The sequence below is a fragment of the Coturnix japonica genome, chromosome 1 (genome assembly GCF_001577835.2).
Source record: "Coturnix japonica isolate 7356 chromosome 1, Coturnix japonica 2.1, whole genome shotgun sequence".
In the NCBI taxonomy this organism is placed as follows: Eukaryota; Metazoa; Chordata; class Aves; order Galliformes; family Phasianidae; genus Coturnix; species Coturnix japonica.
The window spans coordinates 150,032,226-150,059,640 of NC_029516.1; the positions used below are offsets into that span (position 1 = coordinate 150,032,226).

Here is a 27,415-nt window from a genome sequence, read left to right on the forward strand (position 1 = left end):
ACAGCCTGACTCCATCTTCTTTATTCCCATCAAGTATTGATTTCTCTTCTCCAGCTGAGGAGTTCCAGCTCTCAGCCTCTCCTCATAGGACAGGTACCCAAGTTGCTAATTTTCTATGGCCCTGAGCTGGACTTCCCTGATATATTCAAGGTCTCTCTCGCACTGGAGAACCCAGAACCAGACTGAGCACTGGTACCTCACCAGTTCTGGTCAGAGAGAAAGTACCACCTCTCTCAACCTACACAAGCCTGATCACAACCCCCACGAGCTTGGTACTACAGCCCATGTTTAGTCTTCTCACTTCCCATACCCCATTGGTGATGATTTTAGAGGCCTTGAAGGACTGCTAAAGTTGTAGTAAATGACACCTACTACACTTTCAGCCACTAAGCAAATAATCTCATTGCAGAAGACAACTTAATTGATCAAGCATTCTTCCATGCTAATTCCAAGTACCTTGTATCAGGAGTCACTTGTTAAGCTTACCTGCTGCAGCACTTCCCCCGGAATCAAGGCGAGTTTGACTACCTGCTGATGTGTGGATTCCTCCTGAACATAGGAATGACATTTGCTTTTCCAGTCTTCAGGAACTTTCTCAAATAGCCATCTGTTTTTAAAGGTATTCAAGAGTGGCTTTACACTAACATCAGTCAAAGGAAGACGAGATATGAGACAGTTTGGGGAATGCCTTTGACAGAACAATCTGCTCAAGTAGCTTAGATTTCTTTCTCAACACTCTTTAAACACCTAAGACCAGTTACAACTGTACGACTTGCTCCTAAGAAGTCATGCAGTGGTTATTAACAGTTACACAAACAAAGGGAAGCAGAGATAGACCCAGTTGTAAGGAGTTGACTCAGATCAGAGCACTGGCAGCAGAACCAGCATCTCCCTTCTTCACAGGGCAAAGCCATCCCATCTCAGGTGCTCTTGATTCAAGGGCTGCAACATTAACACAATCAGTTGCAGGTACTGCTGCTGACCAAGCCATACTGGCTAGGAAAACACCACTTGTTCCTCATACCCAGGTCTCAGATGGCAGCTGCTGTGCTGTAGCATGACATGGTTGAGAGCTAAGCCTAGATCGCACCACCACAACAACCAAGCTATGAAATCTGACTTATTCTTTATCCCCCTCCCAACTCATCCAGCTGAAGAGGTGGGCTGGATTTAAAACAAAGACTATATAACGAGACAATTACATTTTAAGTGGTTATGTTATAAAGGAAGGTAAAAATATTCTGGTGACAACCTTCACGCTTCTGGAAATCTTATTTTTATCTGAAATGAGTCACAAACCCTGAGAAGTACTTTTTTCCCACCTAATAGCACTGCAAAAATTAGAAGAAACCACAAAAGAAAACAATGTTAAAGCAAAAACTACACAGAGAATAATCAAGACATTATTGTTCTCATATTGTGTCAGAGGCAAAGTTCTTTTCACACAGAGGCATCTTAATGCTAAGAAGAGTAAATAAAACCCACCCCCTCAACCCAGAACAGAACAGGGAAGTCGCTGAGGCAGGAGCAGCCTATAGATACGTCTGTATCAAAAGGTTATTACAGCAGCTTTCAGAACCAAAGACTGAATTGAAAGTTGAAGAGAATGGGGGGGAAGATGTGAAGTCTGAACTCTGCCTAGAAGAAAAGGAAAACAGAAGTGAAGAACAGGAAAGGACAAAGCTTCAACATGTGCTGTAGCTCCGTTCCACTGTGAACTGCAGTAAGAAGCAGAAGATTCAAAGCACAACAGCAATTTTGCATTTGTGGAACGCGGGTCCTAAGAAACAACTGTTTATGTAGAGGTTCCCCCCCCCCCCCCAAAGAAACCCACTTCGAAAAGATTTTCTTCTGACAAAGTCTTTTTTTGTGTGAAAGTTTAATATTGAAATATATGACAACAGTATAAAGAATTCAGATTAAAGTTATTTTTTGTTTTCTTTCTTTAAATGGAGTCAGTATACAATCAAAGGAATCTCTGCTATCAGCTTGGCAGGGATAGAAGCATGTTAAGGGTTGATTAAAGTGCAGTTTCACATTGATTCTAAGGACCCCCATTTCTTTCCCTGTATGTGTGCAGTTGTTGCCCATATGGTTCAACAGCATTGGCACAACCCACTCAGAAGCCAGGTTCTGCCTGAGTGCCAGACCTTTATGGCTGGGTGCCCACTGCCAATACTTTCACTACAGTAAGACTGTAAGGACCATAAGAAGTCAGTGAGATTGAGATGGCTGGTGGGACCATCATGAGAAGGATGAATCATCTGCCTTAGAAATACGTTTATGATCACTGCAGTCTATTCTACACATCTTAGACAATTTTTTTTTAACAAGGGTGTTGATATTTATAGAACTCCATACGTTTAGTCAGTGCACAATATGCAGTTGTAGCTATAAATGGAGTAGTGGGATGGAATTTTCAGCTACTTCTTGTTTGATTTTTTTTTAATACACCACAGATGAGATGTACGGCACAAGTTTTAATTTAAGAAATCAGAGGACAGCAAATAACCACTCAACAGCAACAAGAGTCGTGTTTAGGTGGTGGAACGTAGGGTTAGATTGCTACCAAAGAGAAACCATAATCCCTGAGAAGGTAACTCAGCTCTGATATTTAACCACAACTAAAAGACACAAAGCAAAATATTTTGAAGTGGAAGACTTGATAACAGACTATTCCCATGACACATTACCAGTGTCAGCGTGACAAACTAACACCTGCAGAAGAAGGATTCTAACAAACACTCAATGTAATCAAGAGAACTTGTTCCTAAACCTTGGCTGATGGTTTGGTTTCCTTTCCCAACAGTATTCACAACAGCTCATGTACATACAGCCACACAGAATGAGCACGTACAAACCCATGAGAAGTCACTAGAGACTGTACAAACATCCACCAATAGGCCAAGGAAGGCATTTCTCCAGGTAGCAAACTAAAATGCCCAATTAATATTGAAGATAGAGAAACAAGCATCTCTTAGCAACCTTTCCAATCAACCTGATATTCTCAGTACCAGGAGTTTGCTTCAAGAGTTAAACCTGACAGGTAATGCCTTTGACAGCAGTTAAGGTCTAAGGTGTAACAATGGGTACCTGAGGTCAGACACTGACCTAGCACTGATAAAAGCAGTAGGTACCAACACTGTCATGTAAAACAAAGAAATCCTTGCATCATCAGTGTGCACTCTCATTTCTGTTTCCCTGCTCAGTTCAATCGAATACTCGTGGTACAAGCAGCACTTTTAGAGCCAGGTCAGTTATTTCTCCCACACTGATTTTTTCCTTTCCATTTTTACTACAGACCAGTAACAGCTGAAACAAAAATGTAACGACCAGTCACGTAAGAAGGACATTCAGATAACTCCAGAAGCTCAGATATTCATACCCACACCCCAGGCCATGATTTCATGTGAGAAGGATCCATCATACTCCAGCACTATTTATCTGTGGCAATGGACTGACACCTTCCATAACAAAATCAAACATTCACAGATTTGAAGCTTAAAACCAGGGATCCACACCTTCTCTAGGAAAGATCACACTCTGTGTCCACTGCTGTATTTCAGCCATGGGGTAATAAAATTACTCAATATGGATGCTGTTTTTTCCTGTTTTCAAGGAAGCATTCACCTCAGGCAGAGCAGAACAGAAACATGGTTTTAACCATTCTCATTATATACTTTAATGACTTTGTTATAATTATGTCTTTCAAAAAAGAAAAACCGATGTCAGGTAGAAAAGCTGAGCCTTGACCATCTTCAGACACCTTCTTCACAGTGAATTGCTGGGGTTTCCCATATCTCCTCATCTGCTGAGTGATGCATCTGTGATACCTGATCTATGGGTGCTTCCTCACCATGGGCTATTAATAACTCATCCTCTTCTTTTCCTGCTAACTGAAGGTCAGAGCTACACGAACAATGAGATCCATCGAGCTTGTCCATCAAAGTCTTTGCTGTACTTTTAGAGGCCTGTTCAGTCTCTGTTTTAGCTTCTGTTTCTGCTTTTAAATGAAGTCCAAACACATCATTTCGTACAAGGTATCGAATACACTGCAAAATCACATTCCTTTCATGTCGGATGTCCTGGGCCAGTAACTGCAAAGAAAGAAGAGAAAGTGATGCATATTTCCCCCCACTGGCCTGTAGTTGACACATGCCTATAAAGATGTATGGGTAAGAACAGGTGGGACAGGCATCTGGCAAGGAGGAGGCAAGGAAAGAGGCTCAGAAGGGCAATGACTGGTATTTATACATGGCTGTTCCACTAAAATGGATGAATGCTCACGTGCCCAAACCACAGATGTTTAAGCATCACTCATTTAGCACCACTAATACATTAAGACAGGCTGAACAAGCCAAAAAATCTGAGTACCATTTGGATTATGCCATCAATCTCAGTTTGCTCAGGAGACAGAGAATATCAATATTACACCTAAACACAGGACTTCCTCTCCAGTCATCTTCCAGGGTACATTTAAATGACTATGCTCTCATATCACAGACATGAGCTACCCAACACCCAAGATGAAGAACTCCAGGCTCTGGACAATACATCAGTGTAGCAAGTCTGCTGGTATTTTTTAAGCTTCACAGGCTATACTTTACCTGTAATTTAATATCCCACACAGCTTTTATCAGAAAAATATCTGAGTAAAAGATGCTTATAAATACACAGAAAGGGCACGTTTCATCAGCTACCAGACTGTGGACTTAAATAGCAACATCTATTTTGGGACATAATTCATCAAGTCTAACAACACTAGAGATCTTCCTCATTTCCTTCAGTCTAACTAAAGATCATTTGTGTGTTAAAATAAAGACAGAAGGGTGAAGGAAAATATTGTCATTGTGAGCATCAGCAGAGCTAATACGGTGTAAATACTACAAGTTTAAAGCAAGTAGTTAAATCTTGAACTACCTGACCATTTTCAGGTGTTCTTTATTACACATCCTAGCTAGACCTTGCTTGCAAAGCCATAGAGAAGCTTGGGAAGTCTAGCCAGCCACTTTAAAGTATGTACATTTTCCATGTAGACTATTTATTTAATAGGTGTTGCAGGCAGCTGGCACCAGCTGTTACCATTACTGGTACCTTACATGAATCTTCACAAGCCTTTCTCAACCCATAGATGCACAGAAGGGCAGAGAATAGACACTATTGTATTATTCTTGTAGGTGAGGAAGAAAGTGCTGAATCTCCAAACATCATAACAAAGGTACGGATGGGATGCATCATCCCCATCTATTTTTAAATGCAGTGGTAGGTATCTCTGTTGTGACATCCATAGAGGCCTATCAGCAAACAGCACTGCTAAGTGTACACTGTTTTCATGACTATGATAATCTAGTGTAATAGCGACCAAATTCACTGTCCAAGTGCCTCTCTTTTAAAAATAAAATCATTTCATTCGTGTAGCATCACTTCCTGAGCAAAACTTCTTTGCTTTTCAGAAACGTTTTCAGTGGTTCACTAAGAAATACCACCCTCGGTTCCTTATAGCTCCAGAAGGCTACCTGCAAATCTTAGGCACTCCTTTGTAATTGACAGCCATAGTACACATCCTTCAAGAAATCTGAGCATTAAGAGGAAAAAGATAAGATGTACTTTTAAAAATGGACTATACTAGCAAGCTACAATTCAGGATCCCCATGTTCAGCCAACACCTGTGCCACTTCTCTCAATAGGAGCGACCTTCATATGACTTATTCCAGAGCCTCCACTGCTTTGACCAACAACAACTTAGAACAATAAGAGATAAAGACTACTGTGTGCTTAAAGAGCTATAAAAAGGAAGGACAAACACTTCCTTTTTCAGTCACTATTAGTTTTATTTCTTGACAGTAGATGTACTATGTACTACTAAGAGGTCTATCAATGAATTTCTCCCAGATCTGCTACATGGGATGGAGATCACTGACTATCTCTTGCCTAGACATCCTGTGCTGTATCAGAGTGGTGATGTCAGTAGCACTCTGCTCTCTGCTTTCCCCTGAGCTGTGCCCAGTTTTGCTGTGGCAGGAAAACTGTGTAACCTACCTCATCTTGCCCTCCTAGCTAATATTGCTTTAGAGAACTGAAAGTGATAAAAGTACTGGAAAAGTTTTGTCTACATTAAAGCAAACCAGTTTCAGAGAGTACTTCAGGTTGCTGTTCAGAACAGAACTGTGACACGCTGACACCTACAAACCTTTTTGATCCTTGTGACACCAACCTGCTCTTCAACGTGACCTGCAGTCACTTCCTCAGACTGGTTTAAACGTGCCTAAGAGAAGAACTCCATGCATGTGCAGGTTGAAGCCCAACAACACTTTACAGCTTAAGACACCAACACCCTTGTTAACAAGATCTCTGCAGCTGAAAAAACCACCTCCTCCTCAATCAGGCAGCTGAATAACAAAGCTGAGTGCAAAGAGAGGAGGATCAGCACAAATCTGATGGGATTACATACAAACAAGTCTACAGAATATTAACACGGGAAGAGAAGGACAGATAAAGGTTTTGTTCTTTATGCAGTTCATTTCAATCACACTTTTCAAGTTGCCTTCTGCTCACCAAAATCAGTTGTTATCCAAAAGCATGCCAGGATACTTTCGTTTGTCTATTTCGGCATCTATGCTCTGAGTTAAACATTTACTTGCTATTTTAAGACCTGGCCTTTCCTCAGCTAACAGGCTTCTCTAACTTCCTGAGGGGAGAGGAGAACTGCTCACGGGTTGTGTTGCTCTTGTACAGCAGGCACCACTGTAACAGTAAAGCTTACCATTTCCAGCAGAGTTGGACGACGCTTTGGAAGGAGAGGTAATGTTCTCTTTGCCCTTTTATCAGGGATTTTGGGAGGGCCTGCATTTGAATTTGAGCTTCTTAGTGTAGTTTCAGTAGATTCTGGAAGTTCCTGATTCAGCTTTGGATTCTGATGAACATCAGGACTCTGGGGTGTATTTCTGAGCACTGCTTCGTTTTCCTCAGCTTTTCTTGTAATCTTGACAGAGACTTCTAAAAAACAAAAGCAAACAACACACTAACACTTCTCTCCCAGACTTAAAGGCCTCTAACGTGCTTTTATACCCACGCACTGGCAGTTCTTGAGTATTCTTTTACTTAACCTGAAGATGAAGAAGTACACACTCCATTTGAAAGACGGGAGGCTTTTGTTTGGGGGTTTTGGATTTCTGTTGTTTTTATTTTTAAATAAAAGCCCATTCCAAAAGTTCTCTAAGCAGTCACAGAACAATGAAAATGAGACAGTTACTGTCTTCTCAGTATTGCAGGGGGTAGGTTTTGTTCTGTTAAAGGAGTTGAACAAGATTTTCAAGTCTCTGCCTTGCGTTCACTTAGAAAGCACATTGCTTCCTCCTCACAGTATAAGCTGCTGCAAGTTTGGCTGTTGAGAAAATCACTACACAGGGCACAGCATTGCTAATTTCAGTCCCCTGTCTACTAGCTTCTCTCCAACTTTAGGTAAGCCAAGTAAGGCATTGTAAATAACTGCAAACAAGCAGCTGCAGTTCTCTGCTATACACTGATGCATACACTCAAAGCAGCACAGCATCCAAGCAATGCAGAGTTCAAGTCTCACGACAAAACCCAGCAGCCTTCTGTGGAAAAAGCCCTTAAGGACATGGGAATTTGTCCACAACAGTGTTTTCCTGGCTCTGTTCAAGCTTGAAGACAGGCTACCTTTCCCATCCCCCAGAACCGCATGCCTATAAGCCTGGAAAGTTTGACAATACACACCCTAACCAAAGAAATGTTATGTCCACCCTTCACCTCAAATCACAGTGCAAAGGCAAACAAAGGGTGGAAAGAAATCCACCCAATCTTTCAGGAAACATTGTTTGAGACATTATAAAATATGCTACAGGCTTAGAAAAAGACAAGGAATTAGATGAGGCACAGCCCTGGTGGACAAGGTCATTGCAGCACATCAGATGACTACACAAATGCTACACTCTGCCTGGGTACTTCCCTGATATCAACAGTTATCACCATACTGGGAGTGATTGATGGCTTACAGAGAAAACCCACTTAGTGCTTCAACTGGGACAAGGAAGGAATGGGGAAACAAACTGTAGCCAAAATAATGACACAAGCTTTTACTCCTCCCTGACTCTTTCTGCGCATGACTTACACCAGTAGTAGCATGCAGTGTCCCCAAAAGCAGACTGGAGAGGTCCTCTGCACAGACTGTAAAACATTCCCATGCTTAACCTTTAGAAAGGTTCACTCTGCTAGAATATGCCACAAAAAAATAATGAACAAGTCTAAGACAGCTCTGAATTACAGCACGGGCAGAGAGGCCCCAGATCAAGAGGCAGTTCCATAGACAAGAGTTCAGGAGATACAACCACTGAACTGGCATTACACCTTATTCATAACCTTGGCTAATCACTACATGCTGCATTTCATTCTAAGTGCCTCTTTAAGAAATGTTGAGGACTATGTAGGTTGACAGACACTGAAAGGTGCAGCTTTCAGCAGCTCAGGGATGCAACCAAAGAATGCTACCAGTGGGCCACCACACTTGTAAGGGCTGCATCTACAAATAAAGAACTCAGCAGTAGATACTAAGGGATCAAACACGTGAGAGGCAAAGCCTCGCAGCCTTTGGAAAGAAAATATCCCCTAATAAAATACAGCAGCACTGGGAAGGAAGAGGTAGGGAGAGAAGAACATGTACAAAACGTGCACCTGTACAGGCTGGGAGGAATGGACCTTGAGAGCAGCTCGTCTGAGAAGGACCTGGGGGTCCTGATGGACAAAAGACTCAACAAGAGCCAGCAGTGCGCTCTGGCAGCTCGGAAAGCAAATGGGATCCTGGGCTCCATCAGGAGAGGGGTGGTCAGCAGGGATAGAGAGGTGATCGTCCCTCTCTACTCGGCACTTGTGAGGCCCCATCTGGAGTACTGTGTCCAGGTGTGGAGCCCTCAGTACAAGAAAGACATGGAGATTTTGGAAAGGGTCCAGACGAGGGCCACGAAGATGATCAGGGGGCTGGAGCACCTCCCCTATGAGGACAGGCTGAGGGAGTTGGGTTTGTTCAGCCTGGAGAAGAGAAGGTTGCGGNCTGGAGCACCTCCCCTATGAGGACAGGCTGAGGGAGTTGGGTTTGTTCAGCCTGGAGAAGAGAAGGTTGCGGGGTGACCTCATTGCAGCCTTTTAATACCTGAAGGGAACTTACTCCCAGGAGGGGAGTAAACTCTTTGAAAGGGCTGACAATAGGAGGACACGGGGAAATGGTTTTAAGTTAAAAGAGGGAAAAATTAGGTTGGATTTTAGGGGGAAGATCTTCACTAGGAGAGTGGTTAGGCCCTGGAACAGGCTGCCCAGGGAGGTTGTGGATGCCCCGTCCTTGGAAATGTTCAAGACCAGGTTGGACAGGGCTCTGGGCAACCTGATCTAGTAAATGTGTATGTTTGGTGGCCCTGCCAGGCAGGGGGGTTGGAACTACATGATCCTTGAGGTCCCTTCCAACCCAGGTCATTCTGTGATTCTGTAACATCAGAGGAAAAGCATGTACACACCTTCAGGCTCACTCTCAGAGGCACTGCCATAGTTGGCTGACAATGAACTCAATGCTGAGGTGACCTGCTTGGGAACAACAGTCATCTCCAGCTTCGCATCTTCAGTTTCTGCTTCATCCTTATCAGACTCTGCAGGGGAAGAAAAGGCAAGAGGAATTTTTTCCGCTCCCTGTATGAACAGCCAGCACTATTAAATTCTCATACAATCACTATGCAAAGCCAATGTTAGGCACCATTGCTCAATACCATGGATTGATAATAAGCACATCCACCTACCCAACACAGATATATGGAGGACAAGTTGTCTCACCACCGGCTTACAGTCAAATCTACAGAAACAAAACGGTTTGACTTCCCAAACAACAGCTTGGAGTTTCTTCATATATTAAACGTAATTATAGGTTTTATTTCAAGCACAGGTAAAGAGAAGAAAAAAGATTTCATAACATGTTTTGAGGTTTTGCTGGATTTAGTCCTGTGGAGGCAGGGGGTGGGGAAGGATTTAAATACCAGTAATTTATACATGCAAATTAGCCTCAGAGTGAGGATTTAAAAGCAGACATTCTTAGATAGGAATATAAAGTTCACTGGGGACATTTAGGACACGGGCTACATATTAGACAATCTGTTTTCAGCAGGATAAATTGACAATGGGAGACATACCCAGAGCAACCTTGCTAAATATGTACACACAACTGTATGTAATTATAACAGCTTTAGTTTGAAGCAAAGCATCTATAGGCATTAAGACCTTGGAAAGACTCTGATAGTACTGAAGTTAACAGAAAAACTACCACAGACATTGAGAAATGAGACTATGGGCTAATGGAAATAGACCGATCGCAGTCACTGTCACAAAGAATGTTGTATCCTCACGTATCCCAGCTGTTGAAACTTGAATATTATACTCCATGGGGGAGCAGCATAATACTCTGTGATAAACACTGCTGAGATCTTCACTTTTAAACCATGAATTTAAGTCACAGTGTTTTGCTATTCTGTTTTAATCTCTCATTAACAATTGCCAATTCATTTCACAGAAACTCATGTTATTCAGTAGAACTTCAACACACAGGCATTGATTTAGACTATTAGGGTCTGCTTCTTTACCTTATACTCTTTTATGAGAGGTTGTCTCAGCGGTTGAGCAATCACATCAACTTGCAATTACACTGCAAGTATGTGGAAAACAGTTTACGAATATGCAAAGAAGCTATTAAAAACCACTAAAGTTAGACTTTATAGAACCGTAGAATCCTTGGAGTTGGAAGGGACCTCCGAAGGCCATCCAGTCCAACTCCCCTGCAATGAACAGGGATACCAATACTTTAGTTTTTAGCAAATTCAGAAAACACGATCAAATAGAAAACGTATTATATACAGTAAAACAACTTGAGAAGCGTTACACACTACTGCATACAATTGACTGCTTCTGATCAGAATTCCCTCAGGAATTTTAGACCTGCCACTTGATCTTGCTTCTGTTTATAAATGAAGAGGAAAATTGTTTTCCTCATCTCTCACTGACTGTCTCAGCTCTGAAGGAACCAGCTACTGAAAAGAACTTCAATGAACGCATTGCACACAAACACGCTGTCTCTAGAGAAAGGGCTGGCGCTGTCTGAAAGGTTTAAATACTCCAACAGAATGTTTCTATACAGCAAAACCACAGACTTCAGATGTAGGGTTTTACAAGAAACATTTGTTCTACTTCAATATAGAAAAACTAACTGGATTTATTACACATTATTAAGTACTGCATTCCTTTTCTACCTATTATAACAGAAGTCACTAGTTGTACTTACTGCATACAATTCAAATTCCTATCATTAAGTAAAGCACAGATGCTGTGGGGAAATGTAGCTATATTTAATCATACTTCGTTTCCCAACACGCAGATGAGTGGAATAAACAAATTGCATAGGGATGCTGAATTCTTGTTCCCACTAATTGAAGATTATGTCTTTGAGAGGAGAAACTCGACATCAGAAGCCTTTCCATGGGATGCATTCTAGCCTTGCTGTTAAAAATAGCTAGAGTGTAAGTCAGCTTATGTGCCATATTCTAAGAGCACTACATCACTGCTGGCTATATTATAAATAGTTCTATCAGTACAGTTTATATTGCTGCCAGCACAGGGAAAACAAAACTTGCTCACAAAAAAGACTAAGCAGTAATAGTTCAGGAAATACACACATATGGAGAATATCAAAAGTTAGATAATTTAGGAAAAAAATGGAATTAAAAGAAAAAACATTTGTATTTTCCTGTCATTTAATTCATACAAGGAAATCCATTGTTTTCACATTCTAAATATTACTTGCAAAACACTAGAACATATTTAATACCTTTCAAAAATAATTCTTTTGTTGCAGTACTTCACTCTTTTGGCTTTGTATTTTCTTACTTTATATGTTAACATAGTAACCTAATTTGATGCATGTGCTTTAGTATGTTACATAATACTTACAGCAGAATAAATGCCATTGCACACAAACTTGTTGGCAGCACTTCCAAAACCCCAGCTAACAGGTAAAACTTTCATCACCTTAACTCAAAGCAACTCAAATACTATTCCTTCCCTTCTTCCCCCACCATTATGCCAACACCACTAGGCTCCTCCTCCCTTCTGAAATGCAGACAACCAACCTTCTAGTCACCATCATCTTCCCTGAACACCAAGATAAAGTTGAATCTGGGCCTCCCTGCAAAAGTTACCTCAGTCCGAAGACTAGCATCACTATGTGGCATAGAATGCATTTCCGTGCATTGCCTTGCACCAAATACTGTTTTTTAAACACCAATCTCTATGCTCTCCTTCCTAAGATTACTACAGCATTAGTTCCCTGGGGCTCAAATTACTTTTGATTCACTTTGCTACTGTTCTGGGGGGGAAAAAAAACCAACATTCCTAACATATGGAGATTATAGACAAAATAAGATTAGTTTGGGGAAAAGGAGGCTGAGGCTCCCCTTATTGCCCTCTTTTGGTATCTGAAAGGTGCTTACAGTGAGAGCAGGGCAAGTCTCTTCTCACTTGTGACAGGACGAGGGGAAATGGCCTCAAGTTGCACCAGGGCAAGTTTAGGTTGGACATTAGGAAACACTTCCTTACAGAAAGGGTAGTTAAACACTTGAATAGGCTCCCCAGGGAGGTGGTTGAATCCCCATCCCTGGATGTGTTTAAGAGCCGTTTGGATGTAGTGCTCAGGGATATGATTTAGTGTAGGGTTGTTAGAGTTAGGGCACTATGGTTAGGCTGTGGTTGGACGTGATGATCTTCAAGGTCTTTTCCAACCTGGGTCATTCTATGATTCTAGTATGGTTAAGTATCTGTTAAAACAATGAGGCACCTCAATTTTGTTCTATAAGAGCCTAGAAACCCTCTCCAATTTGTTAACTAAATATCAGATTTAAAGCATCAAGTCAGTACCAACAATATTCTGTGAGGTTTCTTAGAAGGCCACGTTCTGAAACAGGGTACAGAAATTTCCATTTAAAAGGAAGTTCTAAATGTAAGGTTTAGAAACAGGGATGTTGGACTACATTCAAAGTTACAGATTTGTGATCTTGCTGACCCTAGAACTATTCTAGCCATGCTACCACGCTTCTTTGTTAATAACAATGAGTAGTATTATTGTCCCAGAATACTGGAAAAGCTCTCCATCAATTTTCTACTAAGAAAAAAGCCTTCCATTATAATCATGTCTAATTAGCTCTCTTTTCATCAGTGACAGTGTGGTGGGGTTTCTTTGTTTGGTTATACTGAAATTCTCAGCTCTTCCCCAAAGCTACTGGCTCCACAGAAGTCCAGGAGTCATTTCAACAGCACTACTTAAAAGTTCCTCAACCTTTTTCATCTTACCAACATCACTGTTTGCCAGAAGACTGAGCGGGTCAACGTCCTTCATGCATGGCTGAGTCTCCAAAGCAGGCTGTTTTTCATGTTCTTTTTCACATGTACTGTTTCCTGGTCCATTAGCTTCATTTTGATTTCTTTGTGACGGTACATTATTATCAACACCATTTTTCTTAAATTTCTTCCAGAACTGACGCTTCTGTTTTCTCTTCTGCCTTCCTTGCTGCCCAGACTTCTCATCTTCTGTAGCTTTCCACATTCCCTTCATTTTGCTGAAGAAGAGAAAAAGAGTTCACAGAATGACAACCCAGGAGAGTAAAACTGAAGTCACTCGATAGGTCAGGTGCACACACGGTGCAGCAACACAGAACAACACCAAGACTTGCTCCAGCTCAGTTAACGTGTGGTAATAGACCACACATGCAGTCACAGCTCATCTCACTGGCAGGGTTACATGAAAGGCCTGAAGTTGATGAATTTCATCTTTTAACAGGGCAAAGAGCTAAGCAAGCTCCTTAATCATTTATTGTGTGAAAACAGTTTTCACTTCACGATACAAAAATTCAGTAAATATCCCCTTCACTTAAGCAATGAACTCATTCAGAACAGGTGGAGCATACATAGAAGGTAAGCATCTACCATCAGCATACTCCCTCTACTGAAGTCTTTTCCCAGTTACAGCTCAGTGAAGGATAAGATGCAATGACTGCCTGCTAATATGCTGCTCTTCTCTTTTACTCTGATGGAAAAGGAAGACAGACTTCTACTGGGACAAAGCAAGTCAATTACAAGGGAGAACAGCAGGCTAGTTCTGCAGGCTAGTTCTGCTGGCTTTCCAGATTATCCTACAAACACAAAGCATGTTTCTAGAAGGTATCTAATCAGCCAAACAAATTCAGAATGTATAGATATGAGAATAGGTGTGACCCAGTCAGAAAAGCAAATACAGAACTGACAACCTAAGCCTCCTGAAAATATTTCCTTTCAAGCAAAAGAGAGTTAATTAATCAACACAAGACCGCACATAGTCCTGAGCACACTATAAAAACAAAAGATATGACAGCCTTGATCCAGTCCTATGGTTCACTTGGCTCAGTACACTGTCCCTCAATCTCACCTACAGCACAGCAGAGATCCTGTTAGCCTTAATCAGCTGTATGACACCATGCTTGGGCAAGAACTTCTTCCTGACACTTCTCCTTGGGCCTTGAGCCACGCACCCACAAGATTAGCCTCAAAGGTGTGTTTCTAACCTGGCACCACATCACTGGTAAGCAGCCAGCAGAACAGCTCTGTTTTTTATGCTCCTTTTCCTCACAAGTGGTCACATTTCTCATCTTCTTCCAGCTTTCAGCAGTGTACCACCTAGACACCCTCTCCAAACCAAGCAGCTCACTGAACACTTTGTGTCTCATGCTGTGTGGTGCTGTGTTAACTTCTGCTTTTCTCCACACCTTGCAGCAAGGTGTTAATGCTTCATGGAGAAAGATTCCTCTGGTTTGTTCTCGCTGTGAGAATAAAACAGCTACCTGTTAACTTCATTTTTCCCCTCAAGATACAAGAAACAGTGTAGAGATATTCTAATTACCTCTTCTCACCCAAACACATTTTTTTACTCTCTCACGCAATCCTCCCAAACCACACACCTTTGCCTATGCAAAAACGATATCACTTTTAATTAGTGCCATCCTCTTTAACAGTTCTCCAGTTTTAAGTTCCTCTTGAGGCAAACAGTACCAGGTGGAACATTCAAATAGGCCTTATATGATGACAAAACAGTTCATTCTTCAGCCATTTCTTGAGTGTCTAGCACTGACTGCTCCATCCTGATAGTATCATTCACCATAGTTCTCCTGTGACAAGAGATACAAGCCACCACCTTCCTGTGCCTCTTACCCATGAAGTAAGGCTACCATCACCTGTAATTCATGTGCTTTTAAGATTCTAAATTTCATTTCTGAATTTATACTAGGCTTTAAATTCAGGATGTTGTTGTATAACTTGGACAATACTGAGTAAACACAGGCTGAAACTGTCCTTGACCAGGGACAAAAACATTCTAGTTTCCACAGGGACTCAAATACCCAGAAAGAAACCCCAAGGTCACAAACACATCCCAGCAAGTGCCAGCCTGGCCTCTGCCTTCCTCTACTGAAAGATGTGTTCTTCATTTCCCGTTTAAAGAGGATAAAGAGCTATGTGCTATTAATTAGCTGTTGCAAGACACCACAGACTGCCCAAGTGGTCCTCCTGCCTCTCTAATCTCACACACAGGGATGCTGGGAATTAGCTGTTATAAAGCACTTCAGAGAACCACAAATGGAAAGTGTTGTAGAAGTGTTAAGTATCTAATCCTTTCTAAATCTTACTTAGCTATTTGCTTTAATAGTACAGCTTGCAAAGAACAAGATGTATTCTATTTTTGCCTCGTGCATCATTAAGTCTGCCAGATAAGCAACAATTTCAGAATCTTTACTGTTGATAAACCAAGCAGAAATAACAGGTTTTTGGATAGTAGAGTAAGCCTTCTGGGCTACAAGTTCAGGGAAAAGGGGAAAAAAAAGCAGAAAATCTCTAAAATTAACTAGAAGTAAAGGTCACTAAGTGAAAACAGCAGTTTTTAGGGCTTTCCCCCCCCCACTCCCTAATGGTTTTCCAGATAAAGTTACTAACATACCTAAAAGACTTCTGCCTATATTTGAGATTACATTTGGCATCTGACTAACAGTTCACTGGAACAGCCACATGTTGCCAAATAAACCTGTAGACACCACATAGCTCATTATTCTGACAAGCAAAACCCAGCTTTGCATCTAAGAACCTCCAAATGTAACTCCATGTTTGTAGCCTTGGTCCCTTGTGTGCAAAGTATATCTGCATCAGTCTTTTATAAGCCTTTCCATCCTGAGGAATAAAAGGCAGCAAGTTGAATGGGGGCAAGGGAGGGGTGAGTAAACATTTGACATCTGAGGCACCAATGTAATTTGCACCACTACCACTTAAGTTATTCTAGCCTTGTCTGAACCTCATTCTGCACTGGTTCAACTGATTTACCATGGTTCAAGCTCTGTTTTGTCATCCCCTGGAAGTCAATCTCCAGCTTCACTTCCACAAAGCAGCAAAATGAATTTAGCAAGAGCCTCTTAGAGCTGGGTCCAATCCTGCTTCCTGGCTCAGTCATTCAGCTTAAACTATGTTAGGGGGAAGTTCTTCACTAGGAGAGCAGTGAGGTCCTGGAACAGGCTGCCCAGGGACATTGTGGATGCCCCATCTCTGGAGGTGTTCAAGGCCAGGTTGGATGGGGCCCTGGGCAACCTGATCTAGTATACATGGAAGTTTGGTGGCCCTGCCAGGCAGGGGGGCGGGGGTTGGAGCTTCATGATCCTTGAGGTCCCTTCCAACCTGGGTGATTCTGTGATATGTTCTGGGGGTAGCGGATCATTTTATATAGAAGTCTTCCCTCAGGCTCTAAAGCAAGACTAATGGAGTTGGCTATTTCCGTATAACACTAACACTGTGGAAAAAATAAAATAAAACACAAGATGACATGGAAAAAGTAATTCAAGGTACGAGAGAATGAACAGAAAAATCCAAGAGGACCAAGTATTGGGCCCAGAACAAAGGTAGCAGGATAGATAATGAAGATGGAGGGTAGAAGAAGCAACAATAGCACTATTTAAACTATGAAAACAAAGTTAAACCTTCCTCAGCTCTTCACTTGATCATTGATTTATCATCTGAAAGCACAGAGTAAAAAGCCAAATCCACACAAAGTCTCTTGGCCATTTCCAGGCATAAGAGGATTAGACCACATTAATTATATTGTGTGACTTCCATCCCCCTTATTTCTTTTTCAGAGACCAAGGTTATGGTAAACTAATGAATAGCCACTAGAATGTGCTTCTCAAATAAACCAGTGTAGAATCCAGCAAGAACATCATCAGGTTTCTAATACAATCATTGTTTAATTTAACTGAAGTGGACTATGAAGCACTGTAAACAAAGGAACATTACAACTGCCATTTGTCAAAGTGACCTGTCCTCTGCTAAAGGCCAGCTAGATCGTGTGTGCAGTGGAAGCAGTAAGTGCTTGGAGACCACAGTAAGAAAGCATATGTCTGAACTCATTAGAAGGAAAGTAACAAGCTGATTTTAAAACGCTTACCCAAACTGTGTGGTGGTGAGGACTTCTCCTCTTTCTTCCTTCTCCATCTGCATAACTTTCTTCTTTTCAATGTTTGCTAATGTAGGAAAATTTCTAGAAGAAAAAAAAAAAAATCATATGCTCTTGAAATGTTCACTGTAGTTTGCCAGCTCACCCTTGACCAAACCAGTATTCTCTATAAGCATAAGAGAGTCTCTGTGTTTCATGTAAGCATACCAGACTGCTTCCTCCTTAAAAAGGCACCAATGAAGAAAAGAAACCTGAGTATTTATGGTCACACACTCCCATGCAACAAAAATCCACTAAATTGGGACTATTAAATTTACATAACCATCAGACAAGCTAAAGACTAACAGCTGAATCATGCTTTTGGACCCTCTGCCTGTCCCTACACACCACAGCACATGATTTAGTCTTGCAATTTAATTACTACAGTGCTTTAACCACAGTATTTAAGGATCCTGAGGCATAGCGTGCCTTTAGCAAAACAATGGCTCAACTCTTACATTAAAAAAGGGCTTTTAAGAATATCTTCTGCATGCAAAAGATTCCCTTAACATCATAGTTAAGGGGAAAAAAGCTTCCTCCTCTGCACAATATTAAGAATTGTGCTCGCATAAGGAACTCTATTACACCAATATTACCAGCTTTTTATTCCAGCTTCAAGATAAATTGCTAAGTCATGCAGAACAAAACTAATCTACTATTACAATCATCTACCAAACCAAACCACATCTCTCTTCCCACTCCCCACCTCCTTCACCATTCCTCCCTGCAGACGAACACTGCGCTGGTTCCAACATGCAAGGACTCCTGTCAAAGCCTTAAAATGGCAACACTGGATGCTCTGTAAATATCAGTTAGCCAGACCTCAGTGCTTTCCCTTTCTGGAAAGTAACACAAAACATAAATATTTGATGCCTATTAAAATGGAGTAACAAGCAACTTAAAAACAGCTACTCGCTATATATAGCTATCAAAAAGGACACATCTTTCTTTAAATATTTAATCTTAACCCATGCATTTTATTTTACAGTAAGAATAAGCTTCATGCTGACTCAAGACAGTTTTGACAACATATCAAGGAAAAAAAGATGAGCATTTTTTAAGACAAACCTAAAAACACCACTGAACTTGTCTTCTTTATGAGGATTTGAGTATAGGCTATCGGAGTCTATTTCCATCAGATTCCTCCCAGAAACTCACCACGCATAGCTGAAGTGATATGGGATGTGATATTTCATCTCCACTCTTACCCACTACTTACATTTCTTAATCCACGTTATAAAGCTCCTAGTATGCAGCAGGCATGGAATGGATTGTTTTATCTCAATAGCTTCACATTCAAAGACCATTGAGCTTGACAGACCCTCCACGCTTTTAGGAGGAAACTTAGGATGCTTTCACATGAGTAAGGCCCACAAAAGAAGAGTTATTTACAGGATAGCTATACAAAGGAGAACTCCAAGCTTCTCTTGGTCATTAAAAATAAGGACGTAAGGTAAAACCCTTAATCCTGGAGCAAAAGTCTCCAAAGTGCTCCACTATGCAACAAGGCTGAGCAGAGCACTCCAGTGGGCTCATTAGATGACCGGGCCAAATCAACCCCACTTGTCCCTGGTGGAACACGTGGACCAAATCAGTGCAAACTAAACCCAACCATTCCAAAAATGGAAGCAAATCCACATCACAGAGCCACAGAAAGGTTGAGGTTGGAAGTGACCTCTAAAGGCTGTCTGGTCCAACTGCCCACTTCAGGAGGGACAACAAGAGCAGAGGGTGCCTGGAACCAAGACCTGGAAGCTTTGGAAGATGTCCAAGGAAGAGACTCTACAGGCTCTGGGTGGCCTGTTATAGACAGCATAAAATGACTGGGGTTGGAAGGAACCTAGAAGATCATCTAGTTTGAAACTCCCTGTCAAAGACAGGTTTGCCAAACGCTAACCTGGGCACTAGATCAGGTTGCCCAAGGCTCCATACAGCCTGGCCTTGAACACCCCCAGGGATGGGGCATTATAGCCCCAGTACAATCCTGGATCTCAGCATTGCTTGAGCACAAACAGGTCTGTGCAACTCCTGACAAATGCACTTTGGCTAAAGAAACATAAATTGGTCAGGCTGTTCTAGCCAAGATTGTTAACATCATGAGAATAAATGATAATACTAAGTTGGCTTTCTGTAACTATTAAGAAATTTTGCTACTTGACCCATATTGTGAGTGAATGTCCATGCAAGAATCCCATTATATATTTATACTTTACTAGTGCACAACAACTGGATTCAGGGTTGTTCTGTTTGAACTGGGCAATAGGACAGGCTTACACATGTAGTAACAAAACAGGGCATCAGCCACATCTACCTTTGGAAACAGCAAATTCCACCTTGTCCCAGAGTGGAGACAGATGCCTGTAGTGCAAACATTACATTATGCCTTCAAGGTACAACTACACAAAAGAGACCCACACTCTGTAAACTTCACCACCTAAGAGCAGCTAACAAGATATTCAAGAGAAACTACAAAGAGGAATTCCCCCCCCCCCCTTTCACTTTGATAGAAAATTCTTACTTAGAAAGGCTAAGTTTAGGAAGACAGCTCCTGAACACAATTGTGGCAATGTAGAATGCAAAGAGCACATACTGAATCTTAACATATAAAAGGGTCACGTTTTATGATCTGATGTGCTGACCCAGGCTTGGATCCTTAGAATACGTGCCCTCCTCCATCAGTCAAATGAAGTTTGTAAAGCGTTAGCTACAAACACCACTGAAGTAACAGAAATAACCCAGCACTCAGGTCCTGTGAACACTTGGCACAGCTTGACTACAGGCAGCCTTATCAGTCAACACAATGGCTTTAGGGATGTTGGTGACTTTCTGTAAAAGGAGTGAAAGCAGGATGTGATGGACAGGCACAGTTTTGATGAAAGAGCCAGTATCACCCAAAGCAGCAGCCCCATCATGTAACAACTGCAGGCTCCAAATACATGGCTGTTACCACCATGGGATGTTTTTCAGCATGAATTTTCAGGATAGCACTATAAATCTGTAATGCCAAGAGCACAACCGCACTAACAAAATGATAGGCAGGCAAAAAATAATGTAAGCTTCCCAGGGCTGGGAATGGTGACATTAAGTATAATTACTAACTTGTGTGCCTTAGTAAACAGGTTGTTTTCTTCCAACAAATGAGCCAAAATCATACATGCTCGATAGTTCAGTGCACTGCATCTCGCCCAAATAAACCAAGTAAACATAGCTCTTAGAAAGCACAAAGAGCTTTGTCAGTGCCTAACTGAAAACAGAACTGTTTCCATAGCAGTTTACACAGCACATTTCTGGAGTCCAAAGCTACACATATTAACCTTCATAGGAACAGCACTGCGACTTACAGAGCTGGTCCTGACAGAGCATACAACCAACAGCAAAAGGGACACGTACAGCCCAAACGGGCCCATAGAGAGCTGATAAAATTCTGTTCTGAGACTACCAGGCATTTTACCTAGCACTGCATGTACAGTATGATTTCACTACACATTAGCTAAGACAGTTTAATTCCTAGCGCATACCAATAAATTCTATCCCATTTATGTCCACCTTAAAACATTTCATCCACTCCACTTTGTCTGCACTACTTGTGCCAGGCACTCAGATATTAATTTTCCTTATTACCTATTTAACTACTGTGAATGTACCACCAGGGATGATGCCAAGGGCTATCATTATCAACTAGGGGATTACAAATTAATAAAAGAAGGCTTGGTTGACAGCACTAGTCTTCATTTATTAAATAGATGCTCAGCCTATCAAATACACTGCAAGGAAACACTGCAGTCAATCCCTAAATGGACCATAACAAAATGAATGGGTTAAATAAAGCAGGGCAGGCCAGAATATAGAAGCAATACACAAGATCAAGAATAATCACCTTGTGTTATATCAACCCGTAAGCAAAAGCAAGCTTAGGTATTTGCTTCAACATCAGAGCTGCCTTAGCAAAGGTTACTAGAAAATGAGCCTATGAAGAGCTGGTTAGAAACAGATGGACCACTAGTCCTCAGGTTTCACTTGGAAAGAATGGAAGACAGCAACGCCCCATTCTATGCTGTAAGGAAATGCCCTGTTAGTGATTCTCTTTAAGCTTGTATTTAAAAAATACTAGAACAGCACATTTCTCAACAGTTGGAATGGACAAGTCAAAAAAAGAAAAGCAATTGTAATCACCAAAGATAAGGTCAACCTTCACAATCATTTGTCTTCCAAACAAAGGAATCGTAGAATGGCTTGGGTTGGAAGGGACTCCAAAGATCATATATTTCCAACTCCCTGCTGTGGGCAAGGCTGCCAGCTGCTAGATAAGGCAGATCACATCATACAGAGCCCCCATTCAACCTGGCCTTGAACACCTCCAGGGAAGGGCACCCACTGCCTCTATTGGCCACAGATTCCAGCACCTCACTACCTTCTCTGGATGGCATCTCTTCCTTCTGCCATAATCAACTGCATCACTCAGCTTGGTGCCATCTGCAAAGTTGCTGAGGGTGCACTCAATTCTTATATCCCATAAAACGTCATCTCTATCACTGCCTGCATAACTTCAGACTGCCTGCTTTCCAATCCACTACATCAAAAAACATTAAAAAGCCTCCAGACTGGCCTCCTTAGAAAGCTGAGTAGGCCATAAGCAATTAAAAACCCTTTAGGTGAAGGGATATGCAAAGGCTGCAACAAGACGGGCTATTCTGTTGTATAGAAACTGAAATAGGAAAACAGCATTGTGACCTGGCACACTTCCTGCAGAGATGTTCACTCATTACCACTCTCCCTTCCCTCATCATGCAGAATGCTGCACTTTAAAGACAGGCTTTAATAGATGATAGCAGAATACTCGACTGAACAACACAGCAGCTAATCAAGAAGAACACAGGAACTTTAAGTCATTATTTACAACAGCTGAAAGAACAACCAAAACAAACGTCAGGGATGCAGTATGAAAATAAACACATTAAATCACCAGAAACTAATTAGAAATCAACTACTAATGACCTAAAAAGATTTTTAACTCTGATTGGAGTTACTAGAAAGAAAAAAGCTTTTACTTGTCACCTTAAACCGAATCTGCCTAATAGTTCAGACTCCCTCTCATGTCCTTTTTAGCCCCCTCTTTAAAACTGAATGTTTACTGTGAGTCATATCTTCAGTACTACATTGTTGCTTTGCTGGACACCCAATTAATGCTTTGCAGAAGCCTCAGACTTGGCTTTTGTTGCTTTTATTTACTTGTTTCTTTTATTGTATTATTGTTAGTACAGCTTTCTCAGCTTTTGTACAGAAATTAACACAAGCCACTCAAGTAGTTATTCTACATACATCTACCATAGCAAAATGAGATACTCACATAGAAACAGACACACCAAAATAAGTGACAGCACTACTCCACCTAGCGGCTTTGGCTCATCCCACACTGCCTTTTTGTGATGGTCATGACTATATTTCCACTTATTTTAGTTTGCTACAGCAAAAAAAGGGCTTGTATCACAACAAAATTATAGTCACATGGAAGAAAGAAAAACAACTATATACCATAATGAATTTCTAGACTCCTATCTAAGGCAGAGTATCATCCCTCAAATAAACAGCACATAAATTTTGCTTTGACTCACAGTATGCACGCCCCAAGCCAACAACATATAAAACAGAAAATGAATGCATGGACATGCTTCTGGTACACAGTAAAGCATGTACTTGCATACACCTTGAAAACCATTTCACCACATAAACCTTGGCACCAGCAGCTCTCCTACAAGCACCTCAGAAGAGAAACGTATATAAAGATGAAAAAAAAAGCTCCACTGAAAGTTGAAAATAAATCTAATATTAATTTTCTCCCTTGGAGATAGTGTTATAAAAGTGTGGGCTTTAAGACTGTACTAGACAAGTTGTTCATCTCAAGAGGTCACTAGCACAGTGCCAAGGCTGATCATCAGCAAACTTGAAATTTGATTTATGCAACTTCCCACTCTGCATGCACAACTCCTACTTAAAGAAACACACCCATGTACTGATCACTGTATTCCAAGTCATGTACAGAAGAGAGGGAAACCAACAGCATCTTTCATCTACTAAAAAGGAGTTAACTAAGAGACAGTCACCATGAAAAAGCCTATGGAAACACAGAGAGAAAATGAGAAATACTGCTGCATATGAACTTCAGCCCACACTTCAGTTACAGCGCCATGTGTAGATTTCATTCTTCATGAAGTGTCAGGCAATTACTTACTTCTTTCTTTCTTCTCTCCACCGAGCAATCTCTTCTGGACTATCTAACTTTATTCTTTTAGCACCAGGTCCATGTACCTAAGGAAGAAATTCAGATGTGTTTCAAAGCCAGAAGGGGAAGCAGGAAAAAACAAAAGGAAAAAGGTACTGCACTTTATCTCCAAACATGCAGTGACTGTACTTTAAAATCCATTAAGATGTAGCACTGAAAATTTATACCTACAGGATAATTTTTTAATAACAGATTCAACTCAGAGGTGATGTTTTAATTTCAGAAGAATGAAAAAACTGAGAACCATAGAACTGCCTGGGTTGAAAAAGATGATAATGATCATCTAGTTTCAATCCCCCCCGCTATGTGAAGACAGCAAAGATTAATATTCTGGGAGACAGCTGGGATACCTACATTCTTCCAGTGTATCTGAACTAACTTCTCATGTGCATTGAAATTGCATCCTTCTTCTGTGCACTGCAAGATAAAAGGAGTGAACTTCAAGTATCGTACAAGGAAATTACAACATTTGTATAGAAGTCAAATCCTGCACCAGATGATTATACAGTTGATGGCATGGAGTTTAAGCACCACAATTTTAAAACAAACATGACTGCAAAAGAAATTTAGGGTTAACGTACTTCTAAGTTCGATCTGATTTTTGTACAGCTAGTGAAGCCGACAAGCCTCATAATCAAAGATAATATAAAGAAAAGCTAAAAGAAAGATTTGTGGGGCTTTCCAACTTCAAATTGTGTTACTTCTTTGCAGTAAGGGAATGCATCATAAAATCTCTACCACATAAAGCATTTTCACACATATTTCATGTGCTACGCTAATGTCAGTGAAGTTGCTCATAATGCTGGAGTGAATTAACAATGATTCAGAAGAACATTAAAATGACTTGAGCAATAAAGCCAAAAACACAACTGAAAGCTTCCCTAGACACAGTGTATAAAAAAATCTCCTAGCAGCTCAGGAATCTGTTGCTAGGTCTATCATCATAAGAGTGCCTACAGCACTCCGTGAACTGGCATATGTGAGCTCTACAGTTCATATATGAAACTAGAGATTGAAATAAAAATAACGCAAGTAAAGTTCAACCTGTATATGCTGTGAAATATGTTCATCGTACTTCTCCTGGTTTTTATAGCCTCGGTCACAGGTATCGCAATAGTGAGAGAAAACTGGCTCCTTCTTTTTTTTGTTCTAAGAGGAAGGAAAAAAAAAATAAAAATCCAGCATAGAAGTTAAAAGGTTACAAGGTGCTCCCTGTTTAATTAGATAAGATTTAATAAAATCGGAAATATTTCAGTAATAATTCCAATAAAACATTCAAAATGATCTATATTAACAAAGCTATACATTAACAATTCATATCATTTATTTTTTAAACAAAATGCAGTACACTCAGTTCTTCCTGCTACTACCCTTCTATAATCACTTCTGCAGACACAGGCTTAGCAGCAGCTTGGAGAAGAGCCAGGGCTACAGCTCCACACATCTCCTCCCCATAGAGTCAAGTCTACGCCTGTTCTAATATCCCAGGTAGGAGCTCAAGGGGCAGTAGGGACCTTTCCCCCTCCCACCATCACAGCAAAGTGATGAGGTTGTCAGGGTCTGAAAACATAATGAACCACTGAAGTGTTTTATGCATCTGGGCACCATCAAAATAAAGGCTTTTATTGAGATTATGCATTTTAGGATTTGATCCCTTCATTGAGCTCAGGGTTTGAGGCCTCAGTTGGAAGGAAACTTAAAGCCCAACCAGTTTCCAGCCTCCTGCCATGTGCAGGGCTGCCACACAGCAGCTGAGGCTGCCCAGGGCCCCATCCAATGTGGTCTTACATGCCTGTAGGGATGGGGCACCCACAGCTTCTCTGGACAGCTGTGCCAGTGCCTCACTGCCCGAAGCAGATTATTTCTTCCTTATAGTTAACAACGTAGATATAGATGAGATTGAAACTGCTACCTCTTGCTCTCTCACGCTATCTGATGAATATGAATATCCCCTCCCTAACTTCCCTATATGCCCCTTTTAAGTACTGGAAGGCCACAATGAGGCTTCTCCAGAGCCTCCACTTACCATAGAACTCTTTGGGTTGGAAGGGACCCCATGGATCAAGTTCCAACTCCCCTGCCATAGGCAGGGCCACCAATCTCCAGATCTAGCACTAGAACAGGGCTCCACCCAACCTGGTCTCCGGCACCTCCAGTGACAGAGCACACACAACCTCTCTGGACAGCCTGTTCCAGCACCTCACCACTCCCACTGTAAAGAGCTTCCCCCTGACATCCAAGAGCATACCCCACTCTCCCTTCCTTACTCTACAGGAGAAACACTCCAGCCCTCATCCCTGTGGCCTGTTCTAGACTGACTCCAAATTCATATCCCGGATAAAATACTGCAGGTGAAGCCTCACGAGGACAGTCCAGGAGGAAGAATCACTTCCTCAGTCATGCAAGGGAACCACACTTATTTTGCTTGTCATGCACAGAATCACAGAATGAGCCGGGTTGGAAGGGACCTCAAGGATCATGTAGTTCCAACCCCCCTGCCTGGCAGGGCCACCAAACATACACATTTACTAGATCAGGTTGCCCAGGGCCCCGTCCAACCTGGTCTTGAACACCTCCAAGGACGGGGCATCCACAACCTCCCTGGGCAGCCTGTTCCAGGGCCTAACCACTCTCCTAGTGAAGAACTTCCCCCTAACATCCAACCTAAATCTTCCCTCTTTCAACTTAAAACCATTTCCCCGTGTCCTGCTACTGTCAGCCCTTTGAAGAGTTTACTCCCCTCCTGGGAGTAAGTTCCCTTCAGGTATTGAAAGGCTGCAATGAGGTCACCCCGCAACCTTCTCTTCTCCAGGCTGAACAAGCCCAACTCCCTCAGCCTGTCCTCATAGGGGAGGTGCTCCAGCCCCCTGATCATCTTCGTGATGCACATCCAAAACAGGGACACAAGCCCCACATGGCCACCTCCATCCCAGCATCACAGAACAGTTATAACAGAAAGGAAACTCCAAAGGGCATACAGCCCATCTGTACCTTCTGCTTGTTGTTTCCACCAGGAGAACGCTTATGGAAGCCAGGTGCTTGCTCTCCTTGCCATTCCTGCTGAAAATGGCCATTTCCACCTTAAAGAACAAACGAAAAACCCACACAACACAACAGTCGGTTTCAATTGCTGCAGCCAATGAGTCTCACAAGCATGTGGGACCAGATGTGGGGGGGGGGAGAGGGACCCTGCAGACTCAAATCGAGGTCGGAGGATCAGAGAAAATAATAGTAATAAGTACTAAATAGAAGGGAAAAGGAAACAAGGTGACGGGACCCCCCCCACTCACTACCCTGCGGCCGCCTCGTGGGCTCCTGGTAGGCCGGCGGGTACCATGCCGGCGGCGGGGCGTAGCCGTCGGGCGGCGGCCATAAGCCATGTTCCCAAGGGGGCGGAGGGCAAAAGAGCGGCGGGCGAAGCGGTGGGAACCATCCGAACGGGCTGACGGCGGAGCCCAACTCGCCGCCCGGCTGCATGCCCGCCGCGTGACCAGCCGCTCCTACAGCCCGGCCGCCACTAAATGCGTCACTTCCGCTTC

At 42.0% G+C, this 27,415-nt stretch overlaps 1 protein-coding gene across 2 annotated transcripts; it reads right to left on the reverse strand.

Annotated features, from left to right (window-relative positions):
• Positions 1-1,862: 1,862 nt before the first annotated feature.
• On the reverse strand, positions 1,863-27,408 carry NUFIP1 (nuclear FMR1 interacting protein 1). Of its 2 annotated transcripts, none has more exons than XM_015851751.2 (10): positions 27,170-27,408; positions 26,868-26,956; positions 24,921-25,025; positions 24,231-24,293; positions 23,826-23,902; positions 17,549-17,641; positions 13,390-13,655; positions 9,525-9,653; positions 6,764-6,996; positions 1,863-4,097 (listed from the first exon to the last, which is right to left on the reverse strand). In XM_015851751.2, exons 1-10 carry the CDS (start codon positions 27,351-27,353, stop codon positions 3,759-3,761), a joined length of 1,578 nt encoding a protein of 525 aa, XP_015707237.1. In that variant the 5' UTR covers positions 27,354-27,408; the 3' UTR covers positions 1,863-3,758. The 2 variants fall into 2 exon arrangements, with proteins under 2 accessions (XP_015707237.1, XP_015707236.1); XM_015851750.2 differs by having other exon boundaries at positions 27,167-27,360.
• Positions 27,409-27,415: the final 7 nt, after the last annotated feature.

What these genes read in the sequence shown, in the direction of transcription:
- NUFIP1 (XM_015851750.2), bottom strand. Translation starts at nt 27,353, where the DNA reads ATGCAGCCGGGCGGCGAGTTGGGCTCCGCCGTCAGCCCGTTCGGATGG. An exon ending in CACGAGGCGGCCGCAGGGTA is followed by an intron (nt 26,957 to 27,166) that starts GTGAGTGGGGGG and finishes TTGTTCTTTAAG; the next exon opens with GTGGAAATGGCCATTTTCAG. An exon ending in GTCCAACTCTGCTGGAAATG is followed by an intron (nt 4,098 to 6,763) that starts GTAAGCTTTACT and finishes CTTTCTTTGCAG; the next exon opens with TTACTGGCCCAGGACATCCG.